Below are 23748 nucleotides of genomic sequence, written 5' to 3' on the forward strand. Positions count from 1 at the left end.
GCTGTGAGAGACCAACACTGTCTCAGCTGTGGCCAGACAAGGTAAAGAATCCTAGGAATGAAGTGCTGTATGCCTAGGTCGTTGAGAACATCACTTTAGCTTGGTTGGGCCCTCTGGGACTTCTTTAGGATTCCCTCTTTGCTTCCAGGTTCAAGTCATGAGACAGAAGCATAATTGCAGCAGAGAATGTTCTCAAAATAAAGTGACCAACTCGGCCTGTTATTGTCACAAGGCATGAAGTACAATGTGGGCGCAATGCAAATGACCTCATGACTGGATGACTTGACCTCTGCAAGGAGGTAAGCTACTGAAAAGGTCACAGCCTGAACTGTGCCTATATTGTTCTCACTGCAGAGGGGACTCATTTGACAAAGGCCAATGAGAATGCAGGGCATGGCTGGGTGTGAGTGGCACTCAGCGCAGTAGGCTCTCAGGCCAAGTCATTCACAAAGGTTTCACCACTGATCTTTGAATGCCGCAGCTCAAGAAATCCCCTTTAAGAAAGAAGCCTTCATCCAAACCAGAAAGAATAGCTCTTTAAACACACTGGTTCACTTTAGAACACATATGGGTGTACTGGCATCTTCTACCAATAGAGAATGATGAAGTTCCTACTGAACTGGACAATTACCAAACTCTTCTGCCCTACACTAAGCATTCACCACTGTAGAAAAATGCTATACCATCTGGACCAGTCACTACCTTAACTCAGTCCATGGAGAAACTCAGTTAACTATGAGACACCTAGGACAAATGTCTTGGGACAAGAGATTTCTCACGTAGGATTGCTATGGATACTTGGTTATCATTCACACGATGGAGAACAAGATGGACATCTCAGCCCTAGTCTTTTTCTTCCATCCCATACCTACTGTTTTCAGAAGTCCATTTTCTTACAGAAAAGAAAGAGAACAAGTCCCAATTGTCCTTTTGGAAAACATTAATTTTTATAAACACTGGATGATGTTAAATTGGAAATGAAGGGAACAACGGTTGGAGTAGGGCTGTAGCTGTCCCTCTTTCTTGCCAAGAAGTGTCATGATGTCCCAGATACATGCAATAAAGAGGTTTAACTTGGGATCTACAAACAGGGTAAGATGGAACAGAGATATGATGACTCAAGAGGCATAATTTCCATGACCACAGTAACGGAAGGTAAGGAAGAGTCAATCCAGTTAGTGACACCAGTGTATCCTCCTTCTCTAGTCTGATTTCTGTTGCTGTGATAAACACTGTGGCCAAAATCAACTTGAGGGGCGGAAAGGGGGTTTATTTGGTTTACACTCCCAGGTCACAAACCATCACTGAGGGAAGTCAGGCAGGAATTGAAGCAGAAACCATGGAGGATGCTGCTTAGTGGCTTGTTTCCTGGCTTATGCTCAGGTAGTTGTTTTCTTATACAGTCTAGGACCACCTGCCTAGGGATGGTGCTGCCCACGGTGGGCTGGGTCCTTCCATAGATAGAGGATTGCTAAATCCCCCCTTTTCTGGAGGCTGCTTACTCTCTGCTATTCTCTATGAAGCTAAGAATGTTCCATGACAATCTTATTTAGGAAAGAACCTTCAGAAATTTCCACAAGGCTATAAATTGCCAGGATGCTAAGCCCTGTAGCTCTCTGACTGCAAGCTATGATCGCTGGATAGTCCACAGTACACTTTTCCTATAATAGCCTAAATTCTCTGAAGACAAGAGACACATGATAACACGGGCTAATAAGTTCCTTTTTGCTGCTGATAAATTAATGAAGAGTAAGTGGGGTAATGAGAAAATCCCCCAAGACTCCTTAAAATATTCTGTTTAGTCATCTCTAATTATTGCTACATTGCTTGTGTCCCGTTGGAAGGTGCCTTGCCTTGCTCAATCATAAATAATCCCCACAAAACGAAAGCTTCTGAAACAGAATGCAATCGGCAAGTCAAAAGGAAATGACTAAGTGTGCTTTGAGGTGCAGACTTACGGAAGTCTCCGAACTCTCCCACATGTGAGATATCCTGTAGCCCACCAGTTCCCCATCCTGGCGCTTAATTGGAGGCTTCATCCATCTGATTTCCACGCTATTGGTAGATTCGTTCAGAAACACAGTGATGTTTAAAGGTGCTACAGATGGAGCTACAAGAGAAAGAGAGGAAGATGAAGAGCTACAAGGAAATACCACACAGGTTTATTTTCTTCTTGATTATCAAGTGTTTGTGTTTCTAATGTTCTATGAAAGACCTAGACTAATGGTACATTTTCATCCATTTTTTTTTTTCAATTAAGGACCATTGAAATGTCACAGGAGTTTTGTGTGCCCATTTTATGTGGTGATGGGTTTAAAAACAGAGCTTTATGCACACTGGGAAAGCACCTTACCAACTAAGTTTTTTCAAGTAAGGGTTTTGGGAGGCTAAATCCTCAAGTTTTTTTTTTTGTTTGTTTGTTTTTTTGTTTTTTTTCCCAAGACAGAGTTTCTCTGTGGCTTTGGAGGCTGTCCTGGAACTAGCTCTTGTAGACCAGGCTGATCTCGAACTCATAGAGATCTACTGCCTCTGTCTCCTGAGTGCTGGGATTAAAGGTGTGAGCCACCAACGCCCAGCAATCCTCAAGATTCAAGTGCTATTTTAGCAATGTTATAAACACCCAGGTAGGCTAACAACAATAAGGAAGTCTGGGAAGAAGGAGGCGGGTGCTCATGGGTTCCTCCTGTAGCGCTGGAAATGAACAAGGCTGAATGAAGACAAACTTTGTGGCTCTGGGATGGGAAGCCAGGGAATGCTGGTGAGCTCAGAGGCAGGTTACTGGTCTGGACAGAGGTACCCAGTCAGTAAGTCTGAAGTGACTGCATAGTCATCTCTCAGTATCTTCAAGGGTTTCCTATAGGTACCAAAGTTCCCAGGTGTCAGAGACTTATGTCCTCCCACATGCTTTAAGTCATCTTTGGATAACTTATAAAATCTAACACAATGTAAATGTTATAAAGGTATCTCTTATATGCCAGGCAGTGGCAGCTCACTAGGCAGGCAGAGGCAGGTGGATCTCTGAGTTTGAGGTCAGCCTGGACTATAGAGTGAGTTCTAGGACAGCCAGGGCTATGCAGAGAAACCCTGTCAAAAAAAAAAAAAAAAAAAAAAAAGCAAAGCAAAACAAAACAAAACAAAACAAACAACCTGCTTAGAGAATAATGACAAGGGAGATAAAGCCCTTCCATTTTCAGTATGGATGCAACTGATTTTCAAATGCTTTTCATCCTCAGCTGCATGAATTTTGAGGATGCCGGGCCTGCAGAAAGAGTCAAGTATGTGTGGTGTGTGCATACACACAGTAATTTAGGAAACAAGACCAGTATGACAATCTTTCAGGGCTGAGGATCTCACTAGGTAAAACACACTGGCCTCAAACTCACCAAGATCTACCTGTCTCTGTCTTCTGAATTCTGGGATTGAAATCATGCACCTCCAATAGTGCTACCACACCTGGCTCTTTGACTAAGTATTTTATTTCCAATAATTTAATCTACATATGGAATTATACTCATCATAACAACAAAAAAGGAATAAATGCAATACTCAGGTGCTGTGGATTATGCTCATTGTTAATAAAACACTGATTGGCTGGTAGCCAGGCAAAAAGTATAAATGGGGAGATCAGACTGAGGATGCTGGAAAGAAGGGTGAAGTCAGGGAGATGCCAGCCAGCTGCTGGGAGAACAAGACATGACACACGACAATACATAGATTAATAGAAATGGGTTAATTTAAATGTAAGAGCTAGTTTGTAATAAGCCTGAGCTGTCGGCCAAGTGTTTATAATTAATATAAGCCTCTGTGTGGTAATTTGGAAGTGGCTGCTGGGATGGGAAAACTCCACCTACACTCAGGCAGCAATTATAACATAAACTTGGATACATTTCCCAATGGAAAAGTTATTATGTGGCTACTGAAGGAGTTAGGTACACTATTTGTATATTGATATGAAAAAACTCAACAACAATAGCAAAAATACAACATTATACCAATGGGGTAGAGGAAATGGTTAACAGTACATATTAATCCATTTTAATATGTGTGTATATTGTGTGTGTGTGTGTACATGTATGTATGCATATGGACACTAGAGGTCAACTTGGGTGTCATCTTTCAGGAGCTGCCCATCTTGCATTTTTCTGTTTGTTCTGAGACAGGATCTCTTACTAGGACTTGGAGTTTGCCAATTAATCTAGGCTGGATGACCAAGCCCAGAGATCAGCCTGTTTCTGCTTCCCAAGTGCTAGGATTGTATGTACACATCACCATGTTTAGCTTGTCATGTGGGTGCTAAGGACTTAACACAGTAAACTCTCCACCAGAGCTATCTTCCCAACTCCCATATTAATCTGTTATAAATTTTGAAAGATCATGTTTTATGTATGGAATAAGTAACATCAATAGGAAAAATACATACCAAACTATTGCCTGTAATTGTAGAGATTAAATTATATATTTGTGATAGTTTTGAAGGAAAAATAACAACAAAAAAGATACCCCGACATAACCCTCTTCATTTCTGCTGCATCCTCAGGTAGAACTCTTCCTCCTTCTTTTTTTTTTTCCTTCCTGAGACAGAGTTTCTCTGTGAAGCCCTGGCTGCCTGGAACTTGTTTTGTAGACCAAGCTACCCTTGGACTCAGAGATTCACCTGCTTCTGCTTCCTGAATGCTAGGATTGAAGACATGTGCCACCATTGTTGGACATGGGCAGGACTCTTGAAATTAAGAAGAATTTCCACCTGGCAAATGCCACCTAGCTAAAACTCTGCCAGTGAAATCATTTATACACTTTCAGATCTGCTGTAGAATTTATGAGTAAGCATAGCCAATGAAGCAGGTCTTTCTGTCTGACTCTCCTGAAAACCCTTTTAATGATCCACTGTGTGTGTGTTTGGGGGGGGTGTTAAAAGAGCTTATATCAGAAATTCTCTATCTAATGTTAAAGCAGATTTAAAGATAAAACTCACAAGGCAAAAGGAATCAACCAATAGAACTTTCTACACATATGTGAACACTGAAAAAGAGATAGCCTATTTCCCACTAAGAACCATAGAGAGTGGTTCAGAGGTCGAGGGCCCAGGCACTAAATGGGGCTAGGATTGGGAAGCATTACTGGACATTTGATTATGAGGTGGTTCATCGTTGAGGTACCTCTACCCTATTCCTCAATGCTTGGCAAGTTATTCCCCAAATCTCCACAGGAGACATGGCGGTGTATTCTGAGTTGAAAGCTGTAGGCATTAGGGCACAAATGCATTGGAGATATAGTAAGAAGTCTGAAGACCAGAGAAGTAAGAGCAAGTTTGTTCCCCAAAGGAAGAGGATTCTTCTGCCACCTTGACCTGTTTCTTACATCAGTAAGACAATAGACTTCTCTTCTTATGGATGTATTTGCAGAGGAAAGAAAATCAGGAGATATCTGAAACAGAGCCATGCACCATTATCCAATCAATAGACAATGAAGCCTGTAAGTCCCATCCACCCGAAGTCTCATCCACATTCACGGAGTTCCACTCAACTGCAGCTCCTAACTCTTCAGAGAGAAAAGAGAGATCAGTGAAAGTCTAGACTAACCTCCTTCATGAATGTCAGGGAACAAATGCACACAGTTGTCAGCCACCAAGTGAATGGAAATTAAAACAAAACAAAACAGTAATTAATATGCACAAAGACAAGAAAAGGAAACTAAAGGAAAAGTAGCCAATGAAAAAGAAAACTTGAATTTAGAAACATGATTAGCAAAACAATATTTAATAAAAGAGCTGGAAAATTAATGAAGTAAATACTCAAAAATCTAGAATAATAAGGCAAAGAATAAAGTCTATTTGAGAAAGAAGATCACGAAAGGAATCAAAGATGTTCCAAAAATGTCTCATACAGTTTCAAGGAAAACAAACAAAGCAGAAAACATTCAAAGGAAAAATATGCAAGAAAAAGCTTAAGGCTGGAGGACTTGACCTTCTAGACTAAAAAAGTCACTAGATACCCACAGTGATGACTGACACACATTCTCCATCACAGCCTATCACAACACCAGGACCAAAGAAAAGAGACGTTCTAAAAACAAAGCAAAACAAAGAAAAAACAAAACAGTGCATGCAGAAAATCTCCCACAGCAACCAAAACACCAGACAGACAAACACCTCAGAAATAACTAATATTTTGAGGAGGAGAGGTTTCTAACCTAATAATCTATATTCAGAAAAATGACTAACCAAGTATGAAGCAAAGGCATAGAAGTCCTCACAGTTTTTACCTCTGCAGGTACTCTCTTGGGAAGCTACTTAAGAATGTGCTCAACCCAGTGAAATGCTGACTGTAACAGGTAAAGATGCTCTTGGTCAAGTCTGCTGACCTGAGTTTGACCCTCAGAACCCACAAGGTCTAAGGAAAGAACTTACTCCTGCAAGCTGTCTTCTGACCTCAACACACATGCTACGGCACAGGTCTATACACACACACACACAGACACAGACACAGACACAGACACACACACACACACACACACACACACACACACACACACACACACACTAATAAACATGCACAAACAAACAAGTAAATAAATAAGTGCCATGAAAATTGGGAAATAAATCAAGAAAGATAAACATGAGGCATAAGGCAAAAGAATTCCAGTGATGACTCCAGGGCATCAGAGCTCAGACCTCGAATAAGGCTGACCCCATCAATCAGACTGGAAACCCTTATGACTCAAGGTCATTGGCCAGTTCACACAGAATGGTCTTGTCTCCACAATAGTTAATAACATTGCTATTCTGAGCAATGCTGTGATCTTGCTCAACAAATCTTAAAAGCAGTACCCAACAAGAAGAAATCATTTCCCATTGGTTCACCTGTATCCTAAAATAAAGCTCACTACTTAGAGGAAATTCTTCCAACAAGGTAGAATTCTATGGTATTACCAAACAATACTAGCCATGAAAAGATTATCCATACTAAGTGTCCTAGCTACGGTTACTATTGCTATGAGGAAATACCATGACCAAAAGTAAGTTGGGGAGGAACGGGTTTATTTGGTTTACACTTCCACATCATAGTCCATCACTGAAGGAAGTCAGGACAAGAACTAAAACAAGGTAGGGAACGACCTGTTGGCAGGACCTGATGCAGAGGTCATGGAGGAGTGCTGCTTACTGGCTTGCTCAAATGGCTTGCTCAAACCTGCTTTCTTATAGAACCCAGGACCCCTAGCCCAAGGATGGCCCCACCTACAACGGGCTGGACCCTCCTGCATTGATCACCAATTAAGAAAATGCCCTGCTGGCTGGCCTACAGCCTAATCTTATGAATGCATTTTCTTAATTAAGGCTCCCTCCTCTCAGATGACTTTCTCTTGTATTAAATTGACATAAAAACTAGCCAGAATGCTAAGATACTAAGAAATCACCCCAGATAGATGTCAGAATAAGCAACTATCCTAACTATATTCTATATGATCTAAAAGTTTATGTGGTGACATATTGTTTATGATTTAATAAAGTCACTGGAGATCAAAATGCAAAGCTAGCCACGGCCATAGAGCCAGGCAGTGGTGGTACACACCTTAAATCCCAGCAGCCATACTAGCTAGCCACAGAGGCTAGGCAGTGGTGGTACACACCTTTAATTCCAGCACTTGAGGGACAGACAGATGTGTCTATGTTAGTTCAAGGCCAAACTGAACTACAAGAAATCAATCCAGTCTAAAAAAGAAATAGCTCACACAAAGGTGATTCTAACATTTGGAATCATGCACCTTTAATCCCAGCTCTAGGAAGGAGGAGACAGGAACTCAGAGGATTGAAGTCTGAGGCTTGGTGGAGAGCAGTGCAGTCAGCATTGTACTCTGAGAATTCGTGGAGACAGGATCACCCATTTTGGTCTGAGGTAGAGGTAAGAGATAGTGGCCTGGCTGCTTTGCTTTTCTGATCTTTATCTTGAACCCCTATATCAGTCTCTGGGTTTTTATTATTTGTGTTACAAGTTTAGGCATGAAATATATCACAGCATGAGAGATAAAAACTAGTTAGGATTAGTAGCAGGTTAGGTGAGATTACTAAGAACAGGGTAAGATTACTAAGAACAAAATAAGATTATTAAGAACAAGGTAGGATTACTGAATCAGAAGACATAACAATAGAAACTTTCCAAAGGAAAAATGAGAGAAAAAGGGGAGGGATTAACAGAGCATCATTGAATTATGGGAATTCTAATGGTCTGTTGTGCATATAGCTGAAGTCCTTAATAGAGAGGAGAGGTTAAAAGTACAAAAATATATGAGGAGTGGCAATGTGTAGCTTAGTAATAAGAATATTGTATAATATTTGCCAGGTCCTAGATTTGGTCTCCAAAAGTTTGAGGGCAAGATGGTAGCCCAAATTTTCTCAAATGTGCAACAAACTACAAACACAAGAGTAAGAAGTCCAATGGCCTTCAAGCACAAGGAATATTAGTAAAATGAAGCTAAAGTATACAGTTGTTAAATTATTCAAAATCAGCACTAAGCAGGGAAATGGGGACAAAGTACATCTTACACACAGAAAACCAAAATCAAGTTTGCCATCAACATTACATTGGAAACAAAGCAAGAAAAACAGTGGAACATTATAATACACTAAAAGGGAAAACAAGATCTCCCCTCCCCGTCTCTTTAAAAACAAAAACAACTAAAAACGATTTTACTTTTTTGCTGCTGTAATAAACATCACTACCAAAGCAACTTGGCAGAGGGAAGGGTCCATCTTATCTTATACTTCCAGGTCACAACCCGTTGTTGAGGGACATTATGGCAGGAACCTCCAGCAGAAACCATGGAGGAAGGAACCACTGCTGGCTGAGACAGGAGGGTCTCTAAGAGTTCGAGGTCAATCTGGACTACCTACGAGTTCAAGGCCAGCCAAGACCATATAGTGAGACAATTCTCAAACAAACAACCTAACTAGGACACCCTCCAGACAACTGTGAAGTCAGAATTTTATTTAATTAAAAAATGACATTTTCAACCTGGGTGTGTCAGTGCACATCTTTAATTCCAGCACTCGGGAGGCAGAGGCAGGCGGATCTCTGTGAGTTCAAGGCCAGACTGGTCTACAAAGTGAGTTCCAGGACAGCCAGGACTATTACACAGAGAAACACTGTCTTGAAAAAACAAAAACAAAAAACAACAACAAAACAAAAAACAAAACCAAACTTGGTTGTCTGCTATAAATAATAACGATGTGCACTGCATGCTAATTGAAAATAACAGTGGCTCTAAGAATGCTGCCACTAGCTGGGCGCTGGTGGCAAACACCTTTAATTTAATCCCACCACTCTGGAGGCAGAGTCAGGTGGATCTCAGTGATTTCCAGGCCAGCCTGGTCTCCAAAGTGAGTTCCAAGACAGTGAGGACTGTTATACAGAGAAACCTTGACTCGAAAAACTAAAAAAAAAAAAAAAAAAAAAAAGAAAGAAAGAAAGAAAAAGAAAGGGAAAAAAATTGGTGCCACTGTCTTTCCATGTGAAAGAAAACGTTATCTGCATATAGCACAGATAAGGATTTTTGGTTTTATTTTTGTATTTTTTTTTAAACTAACCCTGTTAAATTACTAAGAAACTATTTTCTTTCCTATCTTATTGGCCGCCCCAGTAAATGCACCAAATAAGAGTGTACACAACATCAGCTATTGGGAAGAGCTTGCCCGATTACACGCTATTGGGGGGAAATGTTCATTGTGTGTCTCAGGAATTACCTCCTTCTGTCGTGCTGGCCAGAATCCAAGGGCTCACTGCAGACCAGCCAATTTCGTTCCGACAGGACACACCGATGCTGTAATTAGCCAGGGCTTGCAGCTGCTGGATTTCATACAGATGTGTCGAAGCAGAGGTATTAAAAGTCATGACTGAGCCATTACTCAGCAGGTCAGCTTCCTTGACCTGAATGAACAGTACAGATGGGGACCGGCAATTAGTAAGGTGGGGGGAATGTCAGACTTGGGCGCACAAGTGTTGGATGCACGTGGGCCTTCCTCTGTGCTGGAGGGCCTGTTTTCATTCAGGATACACACAAAATTTTCCATCAGCATGAATTGTGTTACTCATGTCACTCTGGCAATAACTGAAGCCCTCAGGAAAATGTCTACACTGTGGCGTTTCACTGTGGCAGGCAGCAGATAGATAGTTTCTGTGATAATTATATTCTTAATACATTGAGAATTATAACTCACACTGAACTCAAATGATAAGTAGTCCCTCTCCTCCCAGATCCACTTGAGTTCTTAATCTAATTTCCAGATCTCGTTTTAGAAGATGGGTTCCTTGACCTTTGTTATCATTGTTTCATGATAACATGAAAATTCAGCAGAAACTATCATTCAAGCATACTTTTCAGTACTTCCTAAGGAGTGGCACGCTTGTGTCTTTTTTTCAGAACATATATCACTCACCATGTACTTCTGACACCCAACCATTGGCTTTGCTAAGATTTGACAATTCCTATATAGCTTATCATGAATTTAAAAGCTCCCAATGTGGGGCTGGGGAGATGGCTCAGCAGTTAAGCTCATCACTGACTGCTCTTTCAGAGGACCAGGCTCAATTAGCAGCACCCACATGCTTGTGAGCTAGCAGAGGTGGGTTCTGGGAAATGAATTAAGGTCCTCTGGAAGAGCAGGAAGCATTCTTAATCACTGAGCAATCCCTCCAGTCCCATTTTAAAGCTTTTTTATTAGCATATGCTAATTATAGATAATAATGGGTTTCATTATAACATTTTCAGACATGTCGATAAATGTGTTTTGATTATATTCAATCCCCATTACGTTCTCTTGCTCCCTCTACCCAGTTCCTTGTTTCCTCGCTCTGGTCTCTCTTCTGTTATGTCTTTCTTTTTTTTTTCTTTTTGGATTTTCAAGATAAGGACTTCTCTGTAGCTTTGGAGCTTGTCCTGGAACTCACTTTAGACCAGGTTGGCCTCGAACTCACAGAGGTCCGACTGTCTCTGCTGGGATTAAAGGTGTGTGCCACTACCACCCAGCCTGTTATGTCTTTTTTTTTTTTTTTTATGTGTACTAATGTTTTGTTGCATGGATGTGTGTGCACCATACACATGCCTGGTGTTGGCAGAGGTCAGAAAAAGGCACCAGATCCCCTGGAAAGAGATTCAGGCAGTTCTGAGCCTTCATGTAGGTGTTGGAACTTCATCCTGGCTCATGGCAAAAGTAAATAATGCTCCTAACACCTGAGCCATCCTCAAGCACTGTCATGACTTTTTTTTTTTTTTGCATGTGTGTGTGAAATGAGTTTCATTGGGATTGTTTACAGGAACATGGGTGAGGGGTTATTTACAGAACCACGGGTGCCTTACCAGTGGCTACACTACCGGAAAACAAAAAGAGTCCCTTCCTCTCCAGGCAATCATTAACTACCTACAGAGTCTCAAGGAGGAGTGAAGCTCCATGAGCTGCTCCCCGTTAGCAATTATTAACTGCCTATCTATTCTCAGGAAGGAAAAAGGCCTTCTAAACACCTCCCTACTCCATGGCAGAATGTTGGTGGGCCCGGCTTTGTGCAGGTCTTGTGTAGGAGACCACAGCTGCAGAATTCAAGAGCGCAATGACCTTTTCATGTTGGAAGACCACCAAACCACATTTTAAATTTCCAACATTATGGCTGGGTGGTGGTGGTGCACACCTTTAATCCCAGCACTCGGGAGGCAGAGACAGTCAGATCTCTGTGAGTTCGAGGTCTACAGAGTAAGTTCCAGGACAGGCTCCAAAGCTACGCAGAGAAACCCTGTCTCAGAAAACAAAAAACAAAAGCTTTTCAGCATTATGCCTTATTCCAGGTAGAACTTCTGTATTAGCCAGTTTTCTCTAGAGGAACAGAACTGATCAGATATATGCAAAGGGGATTTATCAGAATGGCTTACAGGTGGTGATCCAGCTAGTCCAACAATGGCTGTCTACCAATGGAAGGTCCAAGAATCCAATAATGGTTCAGTTCACAAGGTTGGATGTCTCATCTAGTCTTCAGTATATGCCAGAATCCTGAAGAAATAGACTCCAATGCCAGGGAAGGAATGGACTTGCAGGTGAGATTGAGAGCAAGGGGCAGAGAAAGGCTTCCTTCTTCCAAGCCCTACATGTAGGCGTGGCCCAGATTAAAGGTGGATCTTCCCTCCTCAAAACATCCAGACTAAAAGTGGCTCTTCCCACTTCAAATGATTTAATTAAGAAAAAAAATCCCTCCCAGGTATGCCTAGCTGCTTGGGTTTCAATTAATTTCAGATATGGTCAAGCTGACAACCAAGAATAGCATCACAACCTCTCTCTCTCTCTCTCTCTCTCTCTCTCTCTCTCTCTCTCTCTCTCTCTCTCTTGTTTTTTTTTAATTGACTATACATTTTCTCCCCACTCCCCTTCCCTCCTCCCCTCTCCCCTTTCACCCTCTCCCTGCCCCCTCCCAATTTACTCAGGAGTTCCTGTCTTGTTCCCCTTCCTAGGTGAATCCACATATGTCTCTCTTAGGGTCCTTTTTGTTACCTAGATTCTCTGGGGTTATGGCCTGTAGGCTGGTTGTCCTTTGCTTTATGTCTAATATCCACTTATGAGTGAGTACATATTGTATTTATCTTTCTGGGTCTGGGTTACCTCACTCAGAATGTTTTTTTCTAGTTCTGTCTATTTGCCTGCAGATTTCAGAATTGTTTTTTACTGCTGAGTAGTACTCCATTGTGTAAATGTACCACATTTTCTTTATCCATTCTTCAGTTGAGGGGCATCTAGGTTGTTTCCAGGTTCTGGTTCTTATGCATAATGCTGCTATGAACATAGTTGAGCAAGTGTACTTGTGGTGTGAGTGTGCATCTTTTGGGTATATGCCCAAAAGTGGTATTGCTGGGTCTTGAGATAGACTGATTCTCAATTTTCTGAGAAACCACCATACTGATTTCTAAAGTGGCAGTATAAGTTTGCACTCCCACCAGCAATGGAGGAGTCAGAGTTTTTGATCTTGGCCATTCTGACATATGTAAGATGTTCTTTTGATTTGCATTTTTCTGATTACTAAGGATGTTGAGTATTTCCTTAAGTGTCTTTTGGCCATTTGAGAATCCTCTGTTGAGAATTCTCTGTTTGGATCTGTACCCCATTTTTAAAATTGGATTATTTGGTCTTTTGATATCTTTCTTGAGTTCTTTGTATATTTTGGAGATTAGTTCTCTGTCAGATGTGGGGCTGGTAAAGATCTTTTTCCATTCTGTAGGCTGCCATTTTGTCTTGTTGACGGTGTCCTTTGCTTTACATAGGCTTCTCAGTTTCAGGAGGTACCATTTTTTTTCCTGTTTGCTCTCAGGTCTCTTTCTATCTTCTTTTTTCATTCCAGTTGGAAACCCTGGTCACACTGACTTCTGCAGTAGTAAGTAGTTCTTGAAGAAAGTCAAAGTCTTCCTCAAGAGACTCAAGATTCTTAGGCAATCAGAAAATTCTTACCCAGCAATTTACATTTTAGGAGGAAACTGAGGTTTTGAGGTGCAGACTATCTTGCAGGAAGATCCTGTCACACTTGAATTGCTGCACTCCTTTTCTTCTGGGCAAGGCAAGTTCCATAAACTTAAACTTTAGACATTGCTCTTCCAGCTTCCTGGTTCTGTGTCTATAATCTTGTTCTCGGGCTGTTTACATTTTAGATATTGCTCTTCTAGCTTCCTGGTTCTCTGTCTTCAATCTCATTCTCCTGCTGTTTCATGAAGGAATACACAACTTCTACAAACATGGCCTCAGGAATCCCCCCATGGAGCCTCAGTCTGTACCCAGCCACTGTAGTTTCCATGCCATACCTGCCCTTAGTGTGCCATCTTGACAAAGCTAGTGTGTGACTGCTGGCTTTAAGGCCTGTGACTTGTTGTTTTTGGTCAGAGCTGGGGACTGAACTGCAGGCAATTGCCTGCTCTGAGTCTCCTCAACGTTTCTGTTTTGAGAGTCTTGATAAGTAGCCCCGGCTGCCAGCAAACTTGCAATTCATTACCCCTTCTCAGTCTCCAAGTAGCTGCGTTTATAGCACACTGGGATTAGCGGCCACCATACCCAGCAAAAATCTGTCTGCTGTGGAATAATCCTTCTGTACACTGTGTGGATATGTGTCACTGTGATTGATTTAATAAACAAGCTGACTGGCTAATAGCTGAACAGGATAAAGTTAGGCAGGAAAGCCAAACTAAGAATGGTGGGATGAGGAGGCGAAGAGTGAGAGGAGACGGCGCTAGCCACCAAGCAACAGGATGTGTAGAAAATGAGGTAACAAGGCATGGACTATGCGACAAAGCATAGATAAGAAACATGGGTTAATCTAAATGTAAGACTTAGGTAGTAACAAGCCTGAGCTATCGGCCGAGCATTTGTAATTAATATTAAGTCTCCAAGTCAGTTATTTGGGAGCAGGCAGTCAGGACAGGAAAACGCCACCTACATCTTATTCTGTAACATGAAGATCCCCGATCTTGCCTTGAGTCACTTTCGGAGAGCTGAGTAGTCCTTTATGCTTATCTCTCTCCACTCCAATAGAAACTCAACCCTAAGAGCCTGCACAGTTGGCATATGTTTTGGGGGAAGCTGGGAAACACAGGAAAGGATGGTTTCTATCTCATCCAGTACACCTTTCTCTAAGCTCCTTAAATGTTTATTTCCTCATCCTCCCCCCCCCAAAAAAAAACCCTCCACACTGCCCACCAGATCTATGTTCCCAGAGCAAGAGAACAGGATTCTCAGCAAAAATCGAATCCTTGGCCAGACGTCCCCCTGTCCCCCTTAGGCATACCTCCTGTTTGGGAATGGAGTTATGGGGGAGTTTGGAAGTTTGGAAGTGGTTTCTCCAGTACATTTACATATAAAAATAATTTTTTAAAAAAGAACAATAGTGGGCAAAACAGAAGCAACCAAAAGCAATTTGGGGGGAATAAAATCTTTAATACAAAAAAATGAATTCCTCTTAGTAAAGGAAATGCAATTAAGGTCGTGGGTATAGTGTTGTCAGGATAGGTGTGCTTGCAGTTTAGCACAAGGACCATAAATAGATATTCTGGAACATTTTGGAATCCCCTGGGGGATACCATGAGGGTGGCCTAGAGCCTGAGTTCCACCTCTGACTCAGACCTTATGGGTGACAGGAAGGTCCCAGCTGGCCTGAGAAGCCACCACTGTTCAAGAAACAGGGGCCATGTGCTTATCTTGGGGGTGGCTTGTTGGCAGGAATTACTTTTTGTTCTTTCATATTAAACTATGCACTGGCTTCCTGGTGACGAACCGCTAACACTAAGGTGGAGGAAACCTTTGGCTCTCTGCCCCAATCCCATTTCCAGAACCCTATGTGACATTTACAGGCAGGTTCTTGGGAAAATAGAGAATTTCTAAAATGGTCCTCCTCTGTGGACCCTGGGAGAAAAGAGGGCGTGAAATGGCAAGCATGTGAAGGAGTTAAAAATAGAAATGGAGCATGTGTCCCAAAAAAGGGGCGAAGGAAGAAACCACAGTCAGGATCAAAGGAAGTGAAAGGGTGTGTCCCAATGGTGTGCAGCCCACATCCCATCCACTCGTCTCCATGACAGAGTTTAAAATTGTGATGAACTACAATCCATACTTGGTCCCTTCAGGAAGGGGACACACTGCATACAACTTCTAGACTCCCAGCAGGCCTTCCATAGGAAATAAACGGTACTCTATTAAATTGAAAGATCTTAGTTTGCTGAGAGAAAAAGTTTTAAAAGATTTTAGTTCACAGAGAGAAAAAGTTTCCCACAGGCCTTGGCCCATTACAAGGCAGTTGGCCCCAACCCCGGGCACATCCTATGGTTTAGACGGGGGCAATCGCCAAGACAACCCTCTTTGGGTCACACCCGGCTGGCCAACAGACAATCAAGGACTTTTCAGGGTACGTTCTGTGGTTTTTCCTTTGTAGAAAAGCAGGTCACACCTGGGTGACCACTCTAACATGAGATCATACTTTGTAATCACTTTGTGCCCCTTGCCTGTATGCTGATCTCCGGTTTTTTCCTATATAAGGAGCTTGCACCCCATGCTGATGTGTGTAGCTTTCCCCGATATTGCTGACACCCGAATGTGCATTCGTTCAATAAACCCTCTTGCTTTTGCCGCTCTTGGTCTGGTTTCTGAGTCTCGGGGGCTCCTCGGGATCCTGAGGCCCTTAGGGGCCTGGGGGGTCTTTCAAATGTGAGGTTCAGAAAAATAAAAACCAGGTTTCAATATAGGTGAATATAAGGATGGCTTGTGTCATTTAACTGGCTTTCCTGTGTCATTTGCCCATCTAATGATTGCCCAGAGATGGAGGGGAGAAAGAGTGAAGGGAGGCTGGCCTAGCTGGAGTTTGAGTGCAGGATGGCCTCATGTGGCACCACACTGTCCAAGGTGGGTCAGAGGAGCCCGTCATTTGTCTGCCCTGGGTTGCTTTTTGATATAGGCCACAACTAGGCAAGCCACAGCAAAGTCAGACAGATGGGTTAAGCTGCTGTTTGAGTCTTCACCTACCAAAGTGACCTGTGTTTTCAGACATCCGGCTGTCTCACCCCCACCTCACATCTACCCTGAGACCCACTCTCCCAAAGTGGTGGTAGGAGTAGCCATTCTCTTTCAGAGTCTCCCTGAAGTTCACCACTCTCATGAGAGAAGGCATGCCATACCCTCTCCAGCTCATCAGTTTAGTAACTTGAACCTGCCGCTGTCTTTCAGAAGGCTGTCTGTGACTTCAGGTAACTCTCTAAGAATAAACATCAACACTCATTCCCCACTGCACTCTACAATAGAGCCCTGAATTCACTCACAGGGGAAAAAAAACCTGATAGAATTAAAGGGAGAAAAGTTTAAAAAGTAAGAGTTGAGACCCTGACCCCTAATTCACAGTTATGGATAAAAAACACTAGACCTAGCCGGGCATTGGTGGCGCATGCCTTTAATCCCAGCACTCGGGAGGCAGAGGCAGGCGGATCTCTGTGAGTTCGAGACCAGCCTGGTCTACAGAGCGAGTTCCAGGACAGCCTCCAAAGCCAAAAACAAACAAACAAAACAAACAAACAAACAAACAAACACAAACACTAGACCTAAGATCAACAGGCATACAAGACAAAGATAACAAACCAACTAGGCTGAACTGTTCCACACAGAAGACTCCTGACAGCTGCTTTACACCATCTCCAGTCCTTGGCAGTCTCCAGGGTAGGACACATGCTATGTCATTAAACAAGCCTTAATAGATTCTAAGTGACTGGAATCAGTCTAAGTATTTTCTAATGGAACATTAGAAATACATGAAGAGGTTGAGGAGATGGCTCAGTGAGTAAGAACATTCGCTGCACAAGCTTAGAAACCCAACTTCAAATCAGCAGAACCACATAAGAGGCTGAATGCGACTGCACATGCAGACTCTTGCGGCCCCGTGCTGTGGGAGCAGAGGCATGAGGACCTCTGGGGCTTGCTGACTACCAGCCTCATTCCAGGTTTCAGTGAGAGATGCTGTCTCAAAAGAATAGGTGGAAAGTGGTAGAGCAGGACACCAGACAGCCTCCTCTGGCCTCAACACATGCATGGGTGCATGTGCCTACCTACATACATGTGTGTAAGCCACATACACTCAGAAAAGAATAATCAAAGAGAAATTAAAAGTGTGGGTTTTAAACACACTCCATCTGTTCAACTATGTTCATATCAGTATTATTTGTAATAGCCAGAACCTGGAAACAACCTAGATACCCCTCAACTGAGGAATGGATGGAGAAAATGTGGTACATTTACACAATGGAGTACTACTCAGCAGAAAAAAACAATGGAATCTTGAAATTCACAGGCAAATGAGTGGAACTAGAAGAAACCATCCTGAGTGAGGTAACTCAGTCACACAACGATAAGCATGGTCTGTATATATGGATATTAGACAGAGCAAAGGATTACCAGCCTACAATCTACACCTTCAGAGAAGCTAGGAAACAAGGAGGATCCTAAGAGAGACATACATGGTCCCCAGGGAGGGAGGTAAGACAAAGGGAAGGGGAGAGCAGGACATGAGGGAGCAGGAAGATTGAGTAGGAGGAAGAATAGAGGAGAACAAAAAAAGAGATACCATAACAGAGGGAGCCATTATAGGTTTAAAGAAAAATCTTGCACTAGGGAAGTGTCCAGAGATCCACAAGGATGATCCCAACTAAGAATCTAAGCAATAGTGGGGAGGCTTAAATGCCCTTCCCCTATAATGAGATTGATGACTACCTTATATGCCATCCTAGAGCCTTCATGATGGAAGCAGAAGCAGACACCCACAGCTAAACACTTAGCCGAACTCCTGGAATCCAGTTGTAGAGAGGGAGGAGTGATGAGCAAAAGGGTCAAGACCAAAGGGAAATCCACAGAAACAGCTGACCTGAGAAAGTGGGAGCTCATGGATCCCAGTCTGACAGCTGGGGAGCCAGCATAGGACCAAACCAGACCCCCTAAATGTAGATGTCAGTTAGGAGGTCTAGGCAGTCTGAGGCCTCTGACAGTGGAACCAGTATTTATCCCTAGTGCACAAATGGACTTTGGGAACCCATTCTCCATGGAGGGATACTCTCTCAGCTTAGATACATGGGGGAGAGCCTAGGCCCTGCCCCAAATGATGTAACAGACTTTGATAATTCCCCATGGAAGGCCTCACCGTCCCCGGGGAGTGGATAGGGGTGGGATGGGGGATTGGTGGGGAACATGGGGAGATGGGAGGGAAAGGGAACTGGGATTGATATGTAAAATAAGATTTTTTCTAATTTAAATAAAAAATTTATATAAAAAGAGATAAGAAAACAAAAAATAAGGAAAAAGACAAAACAAAAAGAAGCAAGAAAACCATTGAGATGAATGAAAACACAGCAAAACAAAAATCTCATGGGGGTACAGCTAAAGTCATGCTTACAGGGGAATGGATAGCATGGATGTGCAACACGAATGCCTATATTAAATTCCTCTCAACGAAGCATGGTGGCACACGCCTGCAATGCCCAGCACTTTGGAAGCAGAAACAGGAAGAGCAAGAGTTCATGGTTATTTATGGCAATAGTGAGTTGAAGGCCAGTATGGACTGCAGGAGGCTGACTCTGTTTTTAAAAAATTCATTAATCAGTCAATTGGGAGGATTTCCTGGTGAGAGATTGTAGACATAAGAAGGGCTACCACTTACAGTGCTGGGGAGATTTACAAATAAAATTGGGAAGGAATTAAGCAAGGCTGGGAGCAGTAGGGTGAAGACAGATACTGTTTTAGAAACAATGCATGTTTTTATTTTCCAGAGAAGGAACAGCTGTCAGATAAGAGTAGGAGGCACCAAGGGCAGAGAAATTAATTCCAGTTGGTATGCAAGACATCTGGTTATCAACATAAAATTCTCTGGAAGTCACTTGCCCAAATTGTGTAATCATTTGTGTAATCATTCACATGTGTATGTGCATGTCTGTGGAAACCAGAGGTTGTCATCGGGTTGTCTTTCTTGTTGGATTCGCTCCCCATTCACTGAGGCAAAATCACCTGTTAAATGAGTTGGAATGGCTAACCTATGTTAGTTTAATGTGTTTGTCTTTTTAACATTTAATTTATTTATTTATTTATTTATTTATTTATTTATTTATTATTACTATTATTGGACACGCTGTACCATGATATACAAGTGGAAGTCAGAAGACAATTCTCAGAACTTCTACTGTGGATTCCAGGGATCAAACTCAGGTTGGCAGGTTCATGTGGCATCTCACTGGCCAGGTTAATGAAGTTTTAATGAGAAAACCAGATATTCAGGAAACTAAGAATAATTCTGTCCCTGTGCAGATAAAGGACAAGGCAGGATGCACTCATACTGTCAGTAGACAGTCTCCAGGTGACAGGTAACTACCTTCTACACACTATGTCTGACCTGACTGTGGAGTTCGTACTTCTTTCTAGCTCTGATGATCTTCATGGGCCTGAGTTCTGGTCCTGTCACTCACAAACTAGGTGAGTGTGCTGAGCCCACAGTACTAGTGTGTTTTAAGCATGAGACACAATACATCTCGGCAGAATACCTTGGCTACAGTGGGGACTCAGTAATGGTGTTATTGCCCGTTTCTGTTTTCATGGAAGGAACACCCAAGAGCACAGCTTATATCATGGCAAGCTATCATTCAGGATGACTCACTCATATTTCTCCCAGTCCTGTTTCATAGCAACTTTAGGTACTGTTAAAAGAGGTGAAGGTTCTACAAGGCCAGCAATCCCCAGGTTTCCCCAAGCCACAGAAGCTAAGGGGCTTCATTTATCAGCACACATGACTCACCTTGGGCTGGTACTACTGTCCTTCATAACACCAGCCCAGGAAGAACATACTGAGAGGTGTGCAGCCTCATGGGACCTTGATCACAAACCAGCTCTCATTCAGGGAGAATTTTTGTAATTTATAAAGAATTATCCCTGGCCTCATGACCTTTGTCCTTGGAAATATGTTTCTCTCCTGTTTGGGTCCTGGGACATAAAGCAGCATTGCGGCCAGAGCATCCAAGCAGCCTATGATAGTCAACACTGAGCAGGAGAGTGGAAGGGCTTGGAACAGAAGTGGAGAAATACCTTCCGTGCCTATACCAGAGAGGAGGAAGAAAAGCCAGAGAGTATCATACAGCACCACACAACCCCTTCCCTCTCCATTCTGGAGATCTACCTGAATGCTGCAGTCCTGAAATGGGGAGTATCCATCAAAACCTGGGACCCAGGAGAGCTGGATGCTGTGTGCTGTCCTGCTAAGGATGTGGACTTCAGTTGGTGGGGAGGGGATTGCTATGGAAAAACAGAGACACACACATGCAATCACAATGACAAACCACAGGGGCCACAAGTATCAAACCAGCAGTTCTCGACCTGAGGTTCCCAAACCACCCTTCTATAGGGTCATCTAAGACCATCAGAAAACACAAATATTTACATTATGATTCATAACAGTAGCAAAATTACAGTTATAAAGCAGCAATGAAAATAATTTTATGGTTGGAGATCACCCCAACATGAGGAACTGTATTGAAGGGTCACCACAGCATTAGGAAGGTTGACAACCACTGGTTTAGACCAAGGTAGTCTTGGTTGCACTGATACAAGTTTTAAAATAAATGAAAGTCAGAAACACAAGTTTGGCCTCAGTGCTGGGGAGACTAGGGAGAAGGACCAGAAGTTCAAGGTCATCTTGTCAAAAAATAAACACTTAGAAATCCCACGAGCTTTGGAAACAGGATTGAATTTTTAAAGAAATTTTAGGTGAGATTCTGTATGAAGCATAAATTTTTATGCTTCCAATTTTATACATGTTTAAACTCTAAGAAGTTTAAACCTTAGTAAAAGGTCTTTACAAGCCTACACCCACTAGTGGATTTCTGAGATTCCCAACATGCCTTTGAAAACTGTAATAGCGGAATTTGCAGAAAGGAAGGAAGTTATACACTTCCTCCAGGAGTCACTTTTAGTTTGCCCTTCTTTTCCTTTTTTTGCAATGAACTCTTACAAAATGCCATTTCGTATCCTTCATCCAGTTGATTTACTGAAACCGAAATCAGAAACTTTTATGACTATAACTCCTTCCGGAGTTTTAAATTCCCTTCTCTGCATGCCCAACCTTTAACTTACTATTTAGCATAGTCCACCTTTTCCTTGTGTTTCTTTGATTTCCCAAGGATAAGAGAACAGGACCATGAACCCAGTATTTATTCTCCACTATCTAAAAACAGAACCCAGTATTTATTCTCACTATCTAAAGATCAGATAGCAAAACATAAAATGTGCTTGCATTTCTGTGAATGAGGATGATGACATAAAGATAAGGCAGAATTTGCTTCTAGGTTTTCCATTCCTTCCAAGTTTTGGATTTAATACCTGCTATTACACAGGGGTAGAAGAAAGACAAGGTAATGAACTGCAATGTCTCTACTAACATCTGCCTTTGACTCTATTACTGTCAACCAACTGCCCAGTGAGCTCCCATCTAGTGAAATGCAAGCTCATGTGCGGTAAGATGGAGAGTAATGGAGAGGAGGAGACAGATGGGCATCCCTCTTGTTCTTAGCTCTCAGCTCCCAGTTCTAAGTCTCCCTCTTGTAAGACTTGGATCAGGCTCATTTGACCTAGTCCTCACATCAGGGTCCCTGGTGAACCCATCTTTGGACTCTTCAAGGGTTAATGAGGACAAGTACAAGGTAGAAGTGGGAAAAGTGAAAACAGGAGTAAAGCTTCCAACTTATTTTCCACCTGTGCTAAGCAGGACTACACTAGCTAATGCTTAGCAATGATTTATGTGCCAAGTACTTCTATGAATGTTTTACTTAAATCATCAAGCCTCAAAATGGGTAGGCTTTATAATTACCCCTATTTTTTCCCCAAACATCACTGACACCAAAGAGAAGGGACTTGCCTGCTGTTAGAAGCAGTGGGTACCCCAGACCCCCAGGGGATGGTGGAGAGTCCTGGCCTTCCTGCTCACCTTTGATGTTGATCTGCACACCCTTGGACACTGTCAGACCTTTGTCATTGTGGGCCTCACAGCTGAAGACCGCTGTCTCTGTCAGACCTGGGATGGAAGGACACTTATGAGATTTGAAGCATAGTTCATAGCTTTTAGCCTAAAATATAAAATTAATATAAAAATTGTGCTAGCTCTAGAAAAACAATCCCGAGAAGAAACTACAGGTACTCAGAACAAGGCAGCCCTGGACCCAGAGGGAGCTGCTTTCATTCATTCAATCTCTGAATGCCGAGGTAACGTCATTCAGACTTTTTTCTCTTCCTTTTTTAAGTGGGGGAGGGTTTGAGTCATGGTCTGTCTATGTAGTTCAGGCTGTCCTGAAACTCATTCTGTAGATCAGGCTGAACTCTGTAGTCCAGCTTGAATTTACAGAGATCCACCTGCCTCTGTCTCCTGAGTGCTGGAATTAAAGGTGCACACACCACACCCAGCCAGAGTCTAGTCACAAACACAGCAAACATCACACAAGCACACAGGCAATGATGGGGCTCATCAAAGAGACGCAGGAACCCAAGGGAAGAGTTTCCAATGGCCAAGGCTGGAACAATCACAGCAAGAAAGTAACGAGGCAGTGAATTACAGCCTAATGCAATAAAGCTTCCAGCTATCTGTATTGATAAAAAAATGACATTAAATAAATGGAAAACCACATACAAATTTCCCACAAAGACAAGCTCCAATAGTCTATGTAAGTTCTTTTTCCTTGAGGACGTTGGTGGAGCATGACTTGGGAAAGGTAAGAATGATGGCAGCCTCAGGATGGAGAAACTGACCACACCCATCCCTGTCAGGCTGGTCAAGGTTTGTGTTCCTCAGTGACTGGTCATGTTGACAGAATGTACCCTGGGATGATGGAAATAGCAACTTTGCTTCTGTGAATTCCTCTTGAAACACAAAAGCTTGTTCTGTTCGTATAAAAAAATATCAGACAGCACAAGTGTGGGATGTTTTACAAAACACCTGACCAACAGTCCTCAAAATTACCCAGGCCAAGGAAAACAAGGAAAGTTTGACCTTGGGGTGCCTAATCAGACAAATAGAAGTGACTAAGTGGAGTGGAGTGTGGCATCCTGGATGGGATTCTGGGACAGAATAGGGACAGGTGTTAAAATCTCGGGAAATCTAAATGTTAGCTAACAAAAGTGTGTTAGAATTGGAATATCAATGGCAATCATTTACCACAGTAATGTAGGATGTTAATAACAGG

The 23748-nt window shown here is 42.4% G+C and overlaps 1 protein-coding gene and 1 long non-coding RNA gene across 5 annotated transcripts in view; one reads left to right on the forward strand and one right to left on the reverse strand.

Moving 5' to 3' along the window:
• The window catches only part of Mertk (MER proto-oncogene, tyrosine kinase), a 110568-nt gene that overhangs the window by 38660 nt on the left and 48160 nt on the right, over positions 1-23748 (reverse strand). For all 4 annotated transcript variants that reach the window (XR_004770482.1, XM_035446328.1, XM_027421846.2 and 1 more), the window contains exons 5-8: positions 22500-22586; positions 20697-20812; positions 9737-9920; positions 1959-2110 (exon numbers count right to left, since the gene is read on the reverse strand). Coding sequence is in view for 3 of the 4 variants with exons in the window: in XM_035446328.1 (XP_035302219.1) it covers positions 1959-2110; positions 9737-9920; positions 20697-20812; positions 22500-22586 (539 nt within the window). In the remaining variant the exon portion in view is untranslated. The remainder of the gene's footprint in view (positions 1-1958; positions 2111-9736; positions 9921-20696; positions 20813-22499; positions 22587-23748) is intronic.
• Positions 2034-9007, forward strand: LOC118238642. The gene is made up of 3 exons (XR_004770483.1): positions 2034-2160; positions 6270-6330; positions 8765-9007. It is a non-coding gene; the product is annotated as an uncharacterized LOC118238642 (long non-coding RNA).

This window comes from Cricetulus griseus, chromosome 6 (assembly GCF_003668045.3).
Source record: "Cricetulus griseus strain 17A/GY chromosome 6, alternate assembly CriGri-PICRH-1.0, whole genome shotgun sequence".
NCBI classification, from domain to species: Eukaryota; Metazoa; Chordata; class Mammalia; order Rodentia; family Cricetidae; genus Cricetulus; species Cricetulus griseus.